The following is a 16,265-nucleotide window of genomic DNA, read 5'->3' as shown; positions in this document are numbered from 1 at the left end:
CATCACACCGACTCCTCCTTTGTCTAGAATCCTCCCTGGTTTCCTTTTACTCCGCCTTGTTATTTATTTATTTCCTTTTCATTTAAAGGGGGTATATTTTATATATCCGTCATTTTCAGCAAGTGAATGACAGTCGGCTCTGATACATATATGCCTAAGAGCAAAGCCCCGAAAATGGACGACCTGGACTACAGTAAGTCGCTTAAAAAAACTTCTCCTGTTCTGGGATCTTGTATTGTTTAACGTTGCTAAGTAGGCTAATGTGTTAGCATGCGCTATTTTGTCTTTCCGCCATTTTTCCGGTGAGTCGCGCTACGATTTGCGGGGAGCTTGTGTTAACAAGGTGTCCACCAATAGGATTACGGGAAGCTGGCTCTACTAGCCAATTATATCGAAGGAGGCGGGGTTTTCTGAATACGGATGGGAAAAGAGTCCACTGACGTTGTTTAATCGATACATTTTTTTATTTTTATAATACACACGAACATTTTAATGTTTTCATTTACATTTCCTTCGACAGGCTTATGCTTAATTAGCTCCTGTTGCACCTTATACACAGCATCATGTCTTCGTTTTATATTTTTATATTTTTGCTAGCAAGCTAGCAAAACGTCAAGACGGTTTTGTTTGGCTCGTGCGTTTGTACATGACATTCATGACATGACGTGATATGATTAAAATGCGTTTAGTTAGCAAAATCATCAGAATATTTACTAGTTTGTTTGTTTATTTATTAAATGTGAGCTAAAACATTGAGGGAAACGCTGACGTTTTGGATATATATATATATATATATATATATATATATATATATATATATATACATATACATGCACGTGCTCATCGTGAAGTTATGATATTCGATTTGTTATAGATGCGTTATAAACGTGCATGAGAGCAGGAAGAGGCACACATTCCTGTGTGTACAGAGCAGAGCAGAAACGCATGACTGAAGGCCATTATATTTAAAAAGCCATAGGCATAATGAGTAATTACAGTAATGACAGCTCAGTGTGTGTGTGTGTGTGTGTGTGTGTGTTGCGGTATTCTGTCATCATAGAGTATGCAAAAAGACCCCAAGGTGTTATTTTTTTTGTAAACCCACAGCATGTCTGTACCTGTAAATGACACACGTAAGCAAAAAAGGATTTTTCTGTAGAACTTGTGTAGCTGTAGGAAAACATGTTTTGCTCCAAATGATGCTGGTATTAACTTTCCTTTCCTCCTTTTTCCCATCAGTCCCGGCTGATCTGAGCCCAGAGGAGCGAGCGGAGCTGGAGGAGATCCGGCGGAGGAAAGGCGCCCTGCTGCTGGAGATCCAGCGGCTGCGAGAGGAGCTGCGAGAGGCCATGATGGAGGTGGAAGGGCTGGAGAACAGCACAGAGGGCAGGTCAGAGAGAGAGACACGCCTTGCATACCTGAGTCAAGGAACGAAATGAATATGACTCTAACTAACGCTTATTATCCTAAACGTTTGTCCGCAGCAAAACGCTCCAGAAGAGTCGGCACGTGGCAATGGGGAGGAAAAAATTCAACATGGACCCCAAAAAGGTGAGGGGGGGGGCGGCAATAATTTATATACCGCAACAGGCTGAGTTCCTGTACATCCGCTAAGGGCTAATGAGTGTGGGTCAGCTGTATGGGACAATGACATCACACACCGGTTGCTAAGAGACAAGAACATCACGACAAAAAAACTTGTGTTCCAGTTTATATATAAAATATAAAAATAAAAGGTGAATAGTGTTGTGGATTGTGAGATGAGTGTGTGTGTGTTTGTGTGTGTGTAACTCTTGTTGCCGTGGCGTCTCAGGGGATTGCGTTCCTGGTGGAGAACGAGCTGCTGCGTCACACTCCAGAGGAGATCGCTCAGTTCCTCTATAAAGGGGAGGGGCTTAACAAAACGGCCATTGGAGACTACCTGGGAGAGAGGTACAGCCTGGCGCGCACACACACACACACACACACACATGCTGGAACTCATCTGCTGCCCAACTTCTCTTCTTCTCCATGTGCCTTTATGCCCTCTCTCTCTGCCCCCCCCCCTCTGTCTGTCCCTCTCTCTCTCTCTGCCCCCCTCTCTGCCCCCCCCGTGTCTGTCTCTCTCTGTCTCTCTGTCTCTCTCTCTCCCTCTCTCTGCCTCTCTGCCTCCCTCTCTGCCCCCCCCATGTATGTCTCTCTCCTCCTTCTATTTTTGTTTCACTGCCTGCCGCTGTGTCTCTCTCTCTCCCTCGTTGTCTATCTTCCTGTCTCTCTCTCTGTCACTTTCTCTATTCCTCTCTTTCTGTCACTCCTTTACTGTCTCTGTCTGTCTCTCTCTTTGGCACAAAACTCATTTTTCAGAGTCAGGTGGATTTGAAGATGCTCAGTGTAAATCTCTGTCTCTCTCTCTCTCTCTCTCTCTCTCTCTCTCTGTCTCAGAGACGAGTTCAACATCCGTGTTCTGCAGGCCTTCGTTGACCTCCATGAGTTTACGGATCTCAACCTGGTCCAGGCTCTCAGGTAAATCTCACCTACACCCTTCAGTATCCCACAAACCCCCCACCCCCCGACACTGTAACCTATGTTAGTGTGTGTTCACGGACAGAAAGAATGATTCATTTTAGCCAAATCAATTGTTTTGAATCAAATCGAAAGTGATTCATTTCGTCCGTTGTGGATATAAGTGGGGAATTGAAAACTTCCAGAACTGTGTCAGATAAAATTCCAGCCTCATTGTTGACAGGAAATTGGGAACGTCTTGGGAAAACCTGATAAAGTTATGCGAGTGTGTGACGTGTCACCTGTGTGATTCAGGCAGTTCCTGTGGAGTTTCCGTTTGCCAGGAGAAGCCCAGAAGATTGACAGAATGATGGAGGCATTCGCACAGAGATACTGTCACTGCAACTCCGGAGTGTTTCAGAGCACCGGTAACACACACACACACACACAGTCTCGCACACAGAAACAGAAACTCATGCACACACGCACACACACACAGTCTCACACACAGAAACAGAAACTCATGCACACACACACACACAGTCTCGCACACAGAAACAGAAACTCACACACACACACACACACACAGTCTCACACACAGAAACAGAAACTCATGCACACACACACACACACGGAGTCACACACAGAAACAGAAACTCATGCGCGCACACACACACACACAGAGTGTCAGACTTGTTTTCTCCCAAATCTGCCACAATGTTGTGTCCTTATATCATCATTTATTAATTTATTTACTTATTTATCTGTTTATCACAGACACCTGTTACGTGCTGTCGTTCGCCATCATCATGCTGAACACCAGCCTCCACAACCCCAACGTGCGAGACAAGCCCACAGTGGAGCGATTCATCAGCATGAACCGGGGAATCAACGAGGGCGGAGACCTGCCTGAGGAGCTGCTTCGAGTGAGTGTGTGTGTGTGTGTGTGTGCGTGTGTGTGTGTGTTACCAGCACTTGTTCAGCGTTGGTGTTTAAGGAGAGATTTATACTTGTGTGTGTGTGTATGTGTGTGTGTGTGTGTGTTTTTGAGTCTTTGTTCAGGCTACAGGATGTATTATGTAGTTATTAGTCATAAATCAATGTAGAAACATTCCTTTAAAACTGTCCCTGTTTGTGTGTGTGTGTGTGTGTGTGTGTGTGAGAGAGTGTTGCATCATGGTACAGATCAGAATTTGTTTTTTAAATGTATGTTAATTTTAGTTTAGATTTAAGTGTAAATCTATCTGTCTCTTTCTCTCTCTGTCTGTCTGTCTCTGTCTCTCTCTCTCTGTCTCTCTCCCCGTGTCTCTCTTTCCTCGTCTCTCTCTCTCTGACTCTGTCTCTCTCTCTGTCTCTCTTCCCCTCGTGTCTCTCTTCCCCGCCTCTCTCTCTCTCTCTGACTCTGTCTCTCTGCCCCCTTACTGTCTCTCTCTCTCTCTCTCTCTCTCTCTCTCTCTCTCTCTCCAGAACCTGTATGACAGCATTAAGAACGAGCCGTTTAAAATCCCAGAAGACGATGGGAACGATCTGACTCACACTTTTTTCAACCCAGATCGAGAGGGCTGGTTGCTTAAACTGGGTAATTGTGTGTGTGTGTGTGTGTTTTGACCTGATCCTGAGATCTTGCGACTGAATCTTTCAAACCGGTGGCTTGCATGGTGATGAGTTTAATCTGTTGCCCTTTATAAATGCTGGCATGGTGTGTGTGTGTGTGTGTGTGTGTGTCAGTGAGAGTGTGTGTGTGTGTGTGTGTGTGTAACCTGCATTTCTCTGCATGGTGGGGCGTGTGTGATATCTGTCACTAATCCTGTCTCACTCTTTCCCCCGTTTCTCTGGCTCTCTGGTCTCTTCTGCTTGGCCTGTGGTTTCCTCTCTGCAGGAGGTAGGTGCTCTGCTCCGGCTCTGTCCCAAATCTAGCTACAGTTTTGTCTCTTTACCCTTAAAGTCATTAATTCAGCTGATCAGCAGAAGGTAAATTCTGCAAATAAAAACAACTTTATCTTTCTTTCTCTCAGGAGGACGAGTGAAAACATGGAAGAGGCGATGGTTCATTCTGACCGATAACTGCCTGTATTATTTTGAGTACACTACAGTAAGTGCGCACTCCAGTGCACCCTAGTTTACAAAGTCCTTGTGTGACTATGCATTATTAAATACGTGTGTGTGTGTGTGTGTGTGTGTGTGTAGGATAAGGAGCCGAGAGGCATCATCCCCCTGGAGAACCTGAGCATTCGGGAGGTGGAGGATCCGCGCAAACCCGTGAGTCTTCCAGCCAATCACATTTCTTAAGAGTGACAGATTGTCAGCTGATGATGTCAGACAAAAACTGACCAATCAGAAGCTTCAATTAACTTTAGATTTTTTAATAACATATTTCATTGTGCAGAACTGCTTCGAGCTCTACATCCCCAATAACCGAGGGCAGCTCATTAAGGCATGTAAGACTGAAGCTGACGGACGAGTGGTGGAGGGCAATCACATGGTCTACCGAATCTCCGCCCCCACGCCGGAGGAGAAGGACGAGTGGATCCACAGCATCAAGTACTTCAACAATTAAGCCACGCTGACATTAGTATCAACATCAACCCGCTGTGAACATGTCCCAAACCACACACCCTATTCATTCTATAGGATACACCATTACAATTCCTCACCATAATCAATACACAATGTTCACTTCATTAACCACTTGTGGACATGTCTCAAACCACACACCCTATTCACTTTATAGACCACTTGTGGACATGTCTCAAACCACACACCCTATTCACTTTATAGACCACTTGTGGACATGTCTCAAACCACACACCCTATTCACTTTATAGACCACTTGTGGACATGTCCCAAACCACACACCCTATTCACTTTATAGACCACTTGTGGACATGTCTCAAACCACACACCCTATTCATTCTATAGGATACACCATTACAATTCCTCACCATAATCAGTACACAATGTTCACTTCATTAACCACTTGTGGACATGTCTCAAACCACACACCCTATTCACTTTATAGACCACTTGTGGACATGTCCCAAACCACACACCCTATTCACTTTATAGACCACTTGTGGACATGTCCCAAACCACACACCCTATTCACTTTATAGACCACTTGTGGACATGTCTCAAACCACACACCCTATTCACTTTATAGACCACTTGTGGACATGTCTCAAACCACACACCCTATTCACTTTATAGACCACTTGTGGACATGTCTCAAACCACACACCCTATTCACTTTATAGACCACTTGTGGACATGTCCCAAACCACACACCCTATTCACTTTATAGACCACTTGTGGTCGTGTCCCAAACCATACACCCTATTCACTGTGTACTCCACACAAATACCATCACCAACACATCTTTGATATCTTGTGGGCGTGTCCCAATCCACACACCCTATTCACTTTATAGACCACACAAACACAATCACCAACACATCACTGGTCTCCTGTGAGCGTGTCCCAAACCACACACCCTATTCACTTTATAGACCACACAATCATCAACACATCACTGGTCTCCTGTGGGCGTGTCCCAAACCACACACCCTATTCACTTTATAGACCACACAATCATCAACACATCACTGGTCTCCTGTGAGCGTGTCCCAAACCACACACCCTATTCACTTTATAGACCACACAGTCATCAACACATCACTGGTCTCCTGTGGGCGTGTCCCAAACCACACACCCTATTCACTTTATAGACCACACAGTCATCAACACATCACTGGTCTCCTGTGGGCGTGTCCCAAACCACACACCCTATTCACTTTATAGACCACACAGTCATCAACACATCACTGGTCTCCTGTGGGCGTGTCCCAAACCACACACCCTATTCACTTTATAGACCACACAATCATCAACACATCACTGGTCTCCTGTGGGCGTGTGCCAAACCATACACCCTATTCACCTTCTAGACTACACAAACACCATCACCAACACATCACTGGTCTCCTGTGGACATGTCCCAAACCACACACCCTATTCACTTTATAGACCACACAAACACCATCATCAACACATCACTGGTCTCCTGTGGGCGTGTGCCAAACCATACACACTATTCACCTTCTAGACTACACAAACACCATCACCAACACATCACTGGTCTCCTGTGGACATGTCCCAAACCACACACCCTATTCATTATGTAGACCACACAAACACCATCACTAACACATCACTGGTCTCCTGTGGACATGTCCCAAACCACACACCCTATTCACTTTATAGACCACTTGTGGTCGTGTCCCAAACCATACACCCTATTCACTTTATAGATCACTTGTGGACGTGTCCCTAACCACACACCTTATTCTCTTTAAAGGCCACCCATACACCATCACTGGTCTCCTGTGGACGTGTCCCAAACCACACCCCCTATTCTTTTTATAGACCACACAGATTATTGGTCTCCTGTGGACGTGTCCCAAACCACACCCCCCATGTACTATTTATGCCACATAAACACCATCAATAACACGTCAGTGGTTTTCTGTGGAGATCTGTGGTTTTCTGTCACAAACCACACAACCACACCCTGCTCACTACATTACACCACAATAACACCATCTTCCGTCCATTATGATTGTAGCAAACCTCGTGTTACTTCAGTTTGGCTTATTTTAAGAAACCATTATGCTACTTGTGCTAGTTTCAGTTTCCTGAAATAATGAAAAATGACTTGACTGTTTTAGGGAACAAACTGTGCACTTGCTAATTTCATGATAAACTGCCAGGAGGATGTCTGATGATTTTTGAGATCATTGTTACTACTAATGCTAACCAACTAGCTGAAATTCACTATTCCTGATATAAGACCTATCCGTAAATGTCTATTATGTGCACTGCTAACACTAGCCAGCTAGCTAACATAAGGTCAGGGAGTGAGAACAATATTACTAAATAATACCTTTAGTAATATTCCTAATACTTAATGCTAGTCAGCTAGCCACCAATACACAATAAGATAGAGCTAATCTGACTCTTAAGACTAGCCAGCTAGCTAACATGAACCTGACAGGATCTTTGAAAGAGATATCAAGTTCTTTACATAATTGTTTAGAAATTTACAGCTACACTAGATAGCCAGAAAGCTACATTTATTTAATGCTGGTTCTAGCCAGCTAGCTAATCTGACAGGATCTCTGAAAGAAATATTCTTTCTCTACATAATTATTTAGATATTTACAGCTATACCAGATAGCTACAGTTATTTACAGTTGTTTAATTTGTCAAAATATTTATATTTTAAATGCTAGCTAATCTGACAGGATTTAGATTGATATATATAAATATCACTATCCAGCTAACAGAAGTCAATCTGACAGGATGTTTACTGCTTATGCTCGATTGCTAGCTCACATTAGCTAATCTGACAGGATTTCTGACAGGAGTTTTAACTCCTGTCTTTAAATGTTTCTCACGTTGACTGCTGTGCCTGTTCATTTATCTATGCTCAGATATCTGAGAGGATTTTTATGTTATATCTGATGGAATTTTGGGATATTTTATACTTGCTATACATATAAATTTCTCCGTGTCTGCGTCTGTCTCAGGTCGGCAGTGAGCGTGGACCCTTTCTACGAGATGCTGGCCGCAAGGAAGAAGCGCATCTCCTTGAAGAAGAAAGAAGAGCAGGCTTAGGACCGTTCTTCTTCCTCATTCCCATCATCCTTCGTTCATTCCTCCATCATCTACACCTCATTATTTATCCCATCCTCTAAGGACTGTTTACTGGAGGACGGGGCCGACGTGAGCTTCAGTGTTTCCTTCACTCCTGTGCTTGTGCCCTCCAGCAGAGTGTTCACTACCTTACCCCTCTCAGGCTAGGCCTCCTTTACAAAGGTACTCCGAAGTGTTTATTAACAGGAAGTGTTAGTCCAGAGCGTCCGTATACACTACTGTCCCTGTACACTGTTGGGTGAGGATGGAAGGGTGACCCTAAGATCATCCTCGTTGTCATTGTCGTCGCGTCACACGCGTCCTACTACTGATCTTACTTGCACATTACTATCTGTTGACATTACTAGTGCTGGACACTACATTTAGTACACACTAGAGTACACTTTAGTACAGTCCCTACACACTACTACTACTAGTGCTTACTACTGCTGTTCTTCCTGCAGGTCTTCCTAGCTCCTTAATCAGATACTGTGAACCGCTCCGTTTACTGAAACACTGATACACACCTACAAGTCATTTATCATATGAGTATGACATCATCATCATCACCGTGGTCTTACTTTTATTCCCTTTTTTTTTTAAAGACACACAAAGGGACTAGTGTCTAGGGATTAAGTCACTCAAGCTTTTTATTAACACCTGGCTCTCTGAATGACCTCTGCACCATACGATCGTTAGCATATTGAGTATTTATAAGAGTTAATAATAATCGGGCACTACATTTTTAGGGTATGAAGTAATAGATCCTATATAGTGCGCTATATTCCCAGCCGAAAGTGATTCAGTTCCCTACACTACATAGCATGCAAAAATAATAGTTCATGCACCAACAATATTCCCAAAAGAGAGTCATCTGATATTCAGCTGACTCATCCCTGCTTGTTAGCTTCATCAGACAGAAAGCTCATTGTTATTTACGCGGCATATCCGCTTCACACGTAAACTCTCTGTAGATTTAGCCGTGACTCGAGCGTCCCTCGCTCGAGCTGGTCGCTTTTGCTTTGCTCGGGATCATGCCTATAAAAGGCTTTTGTTTTATTTTCATCAAAAGCTGTTGCTGCCTAATAATCGCCCCACAGGGATCCAGAAGAATGCTGATGGCCTGGCTTCCTGTTAAACAACAGGAAATCAGCGCTTCTGGGGCGTGACGGTGTTAGCACAGCTCTTTGAATAGGTCCATTTATTCCGTTATGCGGGAAAATAAAAGTCTAAAAGTAGCGCTGGGTTACGCCCTGGTGGTAAGAACAAAGGCATGCCACATGAATCTAAAAGCAGATTTAAAGCCTAGACACTGAACCGGTTAGTTAATAGAGAGAAATTTCTTAACATACCTCTGTGGAGTTGTTTTTCTGTCAAATAATCATATGGAAATCCAGAAGCTGAAGTCATGTGATAGCCGTACATCACTACATCATTAAACTCTGTGTATATACGTTTACACATCAGTCACGAAAGTGCTAGCACTCTTACCGAAACAACTACCCGTCGTTACATTATGAGCTGCAGGGGTGGGGCTGAGATAAGTTACACACTACAAATTGCGAATGCAAAATTGTTATGGAACGTAAACTACAAAAATATGCAACAAAACAAACAAAACTGTTATGAAAGAGAACGTTATGAAACCTAAACTGCAAACGGAACGTATTAATGAAACCTAGCATAAAGTAGCAGTGAAGCATACTACAAACTACAACTGTAACAGAAAATTACAGAGTACAATGAAATAGTAATGAAACATAAACTGCAGACGTATCAGTGAGATGTAAACTACAAACATAACAGTAATGAAACCTAAACTACAAATGCTAAGCAGTAAAAAAGAATTAGACTATTCACAAAATATCAACGTGACATCAACTACGAATTTTTTTTTGAATGAAATGTAACTTACAAAGAGAAAATATCCATGTAGGGCACTTTCTGTATCGACGAGCCTTACATGGAGTGTTACATTATGGCTTCTGCGTCCTACGTAGTGCCCTACATGCCATTTGGGATTAGACCCCGTTTTTATTATTTTTATTTTATTTTATTTTTTTTTTTTTTACATGAATTTGAATGAAATGCATAAAATAATAATAACGTAAACTACAAACTACGCAAATTACGAACATAAAATTGCAGTGAAACAAACTATGAACATAAAACAACGATGGAACATAAACTATGTGCAAATAATTGCAATAAAAATGTAAACTACAAACATAAAACAGCAAAGAAACGCAAACTACGAACATAAAATAGCGATGGAACATAAACTACGTACAAGGATTTGCAACAAAACGCAAACTACGAAATAAAACAGTGGAACAAACTATATAAAAAATTGCAACAAAACGCAAGCTACAAACAGAACACAGCAAAGAAATGCAAACTACGAACATAAAATGATTGAACATAAACTACATACAAAAAATTGCATCAAAAACGTAAACTACGAACATAAGACAGCAACGAAAAGCAAACTACAAGCATAAAATTGCAAAGAAACGCAAACTATGAACATAAAACAACGATGGAACATAAACTATGTACAAAAACTTTGCAACAAAACACAAACTACGAACATAAAGCAGCAAAGAAACGCAAACTACAAACACAACGTAGTAACAAACTACCTTACGAACAAAAAAAAAATACAATCCTAATAGCAGTGAGGCTAAAAACTACAAAACGAAAGCTTCATTTTATTCCGTTAGCTTCAGAATCGTTCCCAATGAAATGGAACATGTTTTTGTTTTTCCGTGTCATTCCGGCGTTGCATTTCCATACGATTTCTTCAGACAGGAAACGGACTCCCATTACGCGTCTTAAGCACATTAGTGTTAGCATTAGCGTGGGCGTGTCCACCGGCACGGCTAGTTGGCTCTGACTCGTGGGTTTTGAAGGAGTTTTATGGCAGCTTAGCATATTACACGTTGTCGTTAGCGCTTTGTAAATACGTCTCGTGTTGTTTTGTTTTCTGACACGTGTAGACATGTTAATTTATTGTTTTTCATTTTCATTTTTTAAAAAAAAGTTTTTATTATAATTAATGAATAATTTCCATTGTCATGGACTGGGGATGCATGTGTGCCTGCCGAATCGGATACGATCGTATCGGCTTTCTTCATATCAAGAGACTGTTATTAGCGCTCCATATTTGAACCTATTTATACCTTCTAATTTTCGCCTTAGCAATTCTACGCTCTCGTACGAAGTAAAACAAAAAAACGACAGAAGAAAATAAACAGTCTGCGATTGCCGTGTAAGAATGAATATGGAACGCTAATATTTCTCTTCGTCGCCTTGTGTTTTAAGCTACTAATTAAATGAGAATGAAATGTAGCAGTGTACTATTCGATCTTTTGGTTTTGTTTTCCCTGTTAATATGAACAAGTGCTGCGTTATTATTATTTTTTTTTATTTTTTTTTTTTAAAAAAAACAGTATAAATATAGCGTAGCCATGTCTGAAGTTAGATAGAATCTGTATTAAAAGGCCTGTATCTGGTGTTTCCGTATCGAAGTGCCCTACATGGAGTGTTACATTATGGCTTCTGTGTCCTACGTAGTGCACTACATGCCGTTTGGGATTAGGCCGCGTTTTTATTATTGTTATTATTATTTTTTGACTGAATGATGTAATAAACAGGAAATCATCTCTTAATGTAGCAAAGAAACAAACCGAAGGTTACAAATGTGTACTGTTGCCAGACAATAAAGTTCAAGACATCATAATGACTCCATCGTTCTATCTATCTATCTATCTATCTATCTATCTATCTATCTATCTATCTATCTATCTGTTTTTTATTTTTCTGTCACCTTGTTTGATTGCCTTTCTTTCTTTCTTTCTTTCTTTCTTTCCTTTTTTGTTCGTTCTGCACTGTCGCCCCCTGCTGTTTACACAAGAAGTATTGAACAAAACGTCCGGTTTTATTTGCTTGCACACACACACGCACATGCACACACACACGCACACACACACGCACGCGCACACACACACGCACACACATCAATCACAAGAGAGAAAATGTCACCTTTGTTACATTTTATTAAAACCATGTGTTTAATTATTACGTTTAAAAAAGTAATCATAAAGAAACTTAACAAAAAAAAAAGAGTCAGGTCTGTGCCAAATCTCTGCTGAGCCACTAACTAGTGCACTAGAGATCAGAACAGGGAGAAAAAAACCTTCATTAGAAATTGTCCCTACACCCTGACTAGTGCACTTATATAGTTATATACAGTGCACTTTACATCTAAAATTACTATTAAAGAATTGCACTAGATATCTAGTTTCAGAATATTTCCTGCCCTATTTATTAATATTCAAGATTTAACTCCATGTATCCTACAACTTTCACTTTCACTACACGTTCACTGTGTAAGATACACTATAGTGCTAAAGGGTTTGGGACACCCCTCCAAATCATTGAATTCAGGGGTTGGAGCTCGGCTACTTAGTTCCAGTGAAAAGAACTCCTAAGACATTTTAGACAATTTCATGCTCTTTGTGGGAACAGTTTGGGGATGACCCTTTCCTGTTCCAACATGACTGACTGTACACCAGTGACCAAAGCAAGGTCCATAAAGACATGGATGAGCGAGTTTAGTGTGGATGAACTTCACAGAGTCCTGAACTCAACCTGATAGAACACCTTTGTGATGAATTAGAGCGGAGACTGTGAGCCAGGCCTTCTCATCCAACATCAGTGCCTGACCTCACAAATGTGCTTCTAGAGGAATGGTCAAAAATTCCCATAAACACACTCCTAAACCTTGTGGAAAGCCTTCCCAGAAGAGTTGAAGCTGTTCTAGCTGCAAAGGGTGGACATGTAAAGGCAGACGTCTCAGTTTTGGCCTGGCTTACAGTCTCCGCTCTAATTCATCCCAAAGGTGTTCTATGGGGTTGAGGTCAGGACTCTGTGCAGGACAGTCAAGTCCCTCCACACCAAACTCACTCATCCATGTCTTTATGGACCTTGCTTTGGTCACTGGTGTGCAGTCATGTTGGAACAGGAAGGGGTCATCCCCAAACTGTTCCCACAAAGAGCATGAAATTGTCCAAATTGTCTTGGTATGAAGCTGAAACATTAAGAGTCCCTTTCACTGGAACTAAGAGGCCGAGCCCAACACCTGAAAAACAACACCTGAACTCAATGATTTGGAGGGGTGTCCCAAAACTTCTGGAAATATAGTGTATGTTTTGGGGATAAAGTAACTTTTCTTGAGTATTCAAATTTTTGAAAATACGGAAAAGTTCCTGATATCGAACTTAAAGCTACTTTCCTAATAGCTAGCGTCTTTGGTGTTGCTGTATCTTTCAGTTGACTTTCTGCGAAAGCTTTCTTTGGAAAAATAAAAACAGTTTGCAGTGAAGTTGCCTTCCTCTTTACTATGTGCTGAGGTAAGAATGGAGGCCATTTTCTCGTTTCTGTTTTTAGATTTAACCTTACAAGCTAGTGTAGGGTGTGTGATTTGAGACTCTAATAAGAACAAAAGCAATGTATGAGTCCTATCTAACTTCTACCCTCTGCTCTCATACATCTGGTTTGAATAAAACACTTGGAGTTGTGCTGTTACAGGAAAATAATCGGGTATGATCAGACAGAGTCGCTGTTATCACCCTGAAGCTCTCTAGCAGCATGTCCTAAATTTTGAACATGGTACTTTTTATCCATTTTTAGGTACATCTAGCTTTTTCCCTGCACCAGCCTCTCATCATCATCATCATCTGTTCTTCATCGTTTTCTATATTATATGTAGGGAAAGTAGCCTTAATGACAGGGATCAAACGGGTACTTGGTGACCCCGCCGTGCAGCTCCACCACCGACTCCGCCCAGCTTATGACATCACCGGTCATGTGACCTCTGCAGGACGCAAGGCTGTAAATGTCATGGTGCGTGAGTGTGTGAGACCAGAGCTGCAGGTCTGAGATTTCACCGACGAAAGCCTGAGTGGCATCGAAACGTCCGCCGAGCGAGTCCTACCACACACACACACACACACACACACACACAGTTATTAATGAGAGAAAAAAGGTTTTTAAGTGTGTGTGTGTTTGTGTGTGTGTGTGTGCGTGTCACCTGTTCCTGTCCCAAAATAAACACTCCTCCAGGCTTGATGGGTTGCCAGGCGTTAAGATTATCCCCTGAGCCTCTCTTTGTGCCGTCCTGATAAACCTCCCATACTCCATCCTGTGCCAACCACGTCACACACACGTGGTGCCATTTCCCATCATGCAGTGAGAGGGGTAATATCACTGCCTACACACACACACACACAAAACCATCAGCTTCCTCTTTTGGGATGTTTCTGTATCAAATCAGAGACCAGAATTTTATCACATGACCCTATTTACTCTTCCTCTTCCTCTCTCTCTCTCTCTCTCTGTCTCTCTCTTCCTCTCTTTTTACCGTGTCTTTGATCAGCAGCTCCATCGGCTTGTCCCCCCACTCAATCAGCACCAGTTCGTTTGCTTGCCCCGGGGCGGAGTAGGAAAAGGGCGTGCCTATGCCCGAGGCTCCGCCCTTCAGCCACATGCACAGCGTCATGGCATAGATCTCTTGCGTCACCGTTCGCTTCACTCTCCCATACATGTAGTTTGTGCGCATTGGGAAGCCAATCTGGAAACTTCTAGAAGATTTGCTTCTCTTCCTCGTACCTGAAAACCGTAGTGATGATAACGATTAAAGAACTAGGTGTCGTATTTTATTTCATGATGCTTCATCATTCAGTGAAATAATGTAAGTGTTCACCTGTGTTCGAACGGGCGCCGTGTGTCAGCTGCTTCAGCACTTTGTCCAGCTCGTCATGCGTCGTCCGGCGATCCTGTGAGCGGTGCGATGACCTCCGGTGCTCGTGTCCACCTGTGTCGCTGCCATGGCGACTGTCATCATGGTTACCGTCGTGTTGACCGTCGTGGTGTTCGTCGCCGTCATGGCCATCGTGATCGTCATCATCCTCGTCATCACCGTGGTGATGGTTGCCGTCGGTGACGGATGTTGCGTGATGCAGCATCTGCTGTTCGAGGGCTGAGATCTTCCTCCGCAGCAGCTCCTTCAGAGAGGCGGAGTACGCCGTGGACGTGTTGTGCGTCTGACAAAACACGTAGAGATTTAAACATACTGTTTAGAAGCGAAGAGTAAGAACACTAATATTTCTTAGTTAGAGTAGTGAGTAGTGGCACTTGTCTTACTTTCTGTCTCTTTCTCTCACCTGCAGGTTTTCTAGTCTCTCCTTTAACGTCTCCAGCATGTGTCTCATCTGCTCCGGAGAGCTTGAGTGTGATAGACTCATCGTCTCGTCACCCGTGTGCTCTTCATTGCCATGGTAATGCCTGTACTGGCTGTGTCCATGCTCGTGTCCATGCTCGTGTCCTCCCAGGCCATGCCCGAAGCCCTGGCAGAGCGCCAGCTTGGAGGTGAGCTCGCGGATCGTCTCCCTCTGGTCCAGAATCGTCTCCTTCTGCTGCACTAAGCTCTCACGCAGGTGCAAGATAGTGGGCGTGGCCTCATCCGACACGCCCCACCAGGAGTCACCATGGTGGCCGGTGTAATGGCTGCCGTGGTGCCTGCTGTGATGTTCACCGTAATGGCCACCGTGATGGCCGCCATGGTGACCAGAGCTATCAGAGGGGATGCAGGGGGCATCGGGGGGAATGGGGCTACAGATGAAGCGTGGGTGAGCACCGAGCTCATACTCCGAGCCAGAAACTCCTCCACAGACAAGGAGCAGGCACGCAAGAAGAGGGAGCACCCATCCGTCCATCCTTGTCCTTCTCAGGAGAAATGTGGTGTGTGTGTGAAACGGATCACGTATCATTTCCAGTGAAGTGTGTCTGCTATATTCTATTACATTTAGTTCACTTTCTTTCTCGCTCACTTATTCTCTCTCTCTCTAAATCTCTCTGAGACTTTCTGTCCTCTACTTTTGCTTTGATCAAACAACTATACTAAAATACACTAATGGAATAAATCCATTTATAATGATTTGACATGTTTGTTTGTTTATTTATTTATTTATTTAGATAATCTTTATTATACTTGGCAGGAATAGACTTGCACAACTGTCTAAAGTGTCTGT

General features: G+C 42.9%; 2 protein-coding genes across 2 annotated transcripts; one reads left to right on the top strand and one right to left on the bottom strand.

The window, feature by feature from the left end:
- cyth2 (cytohesin 2) lies at positions 1-10,577 on the top strand. Its single transcript, XM_058399748.1, has 12 exons — positions 1-193; positions 1,240-1,390; positions 1,485-1,551; positions 1,814-1,932; positions 2,422-2,502; positions 2,797-2,909; positions 3,259-3,407; positions 3,949-4,060; positions 4,497-4,573; positions 4,669-4,740; positions 4,868-5,022; positions 8,067-10,577. Exons 1-12 carry the CDS (start codon positions 127-129, stop codon positions 8,152-8,154), a joined length of 1,251 nt encoding a protein of 416 aa, XP_058255731.1. The 5' UTR covers positions 1-126; the 3' UTR covers positions 8,155-10,577.
- A 3,379-nt stretch (positions 10,578-13,956) lies between these two features.
- On the bottom strand, positions 13,957-16,004 carry si:dkey-283b15.2 (neuronal pentraxin-2). Its single transcript, XM_058399736.1, has 5 exons — positions 15,399-16,004; positions 14,939-15,278; positions 14,597-14,844; positions 14,267-14,446; positions 13,957-14,166 (listed from the first exon to the last, which is right to left on the bottom strand). The coding sequence occupies exons 1-5, from the start codon at positions 16,002-16,004 to the stop codon at positions 13,957-13,959; spliced, it is 1,584 nt and encodes a 527-aa protein (XP_058255719.1).
- Positions 16,005-16,265: the final 261 nt, after the last annotated feature.

The sequence above is a fragment of the Hemibagrus wyckioides genome, linkage group LG01 (assembly GCF_019097595.1).
Source record: "Hemibagrus wyckioides isolate EC202008001 linkage group LG01, SWU_Hwy_1.0, whole genome shotgun sequence".
NCBI classification, from domain to species: Eukaryota; Metazoa; Chordata; class Actinopteri; order Siluriformes; family Bagridae; genus Hemibagrus; species Hemibagrus wyckioides.
The sequence above is the reverse complement of the archived record's forward strand: the minus strand, read 5'-3'. Positions and strand labels throughout refer to the sequence as shown.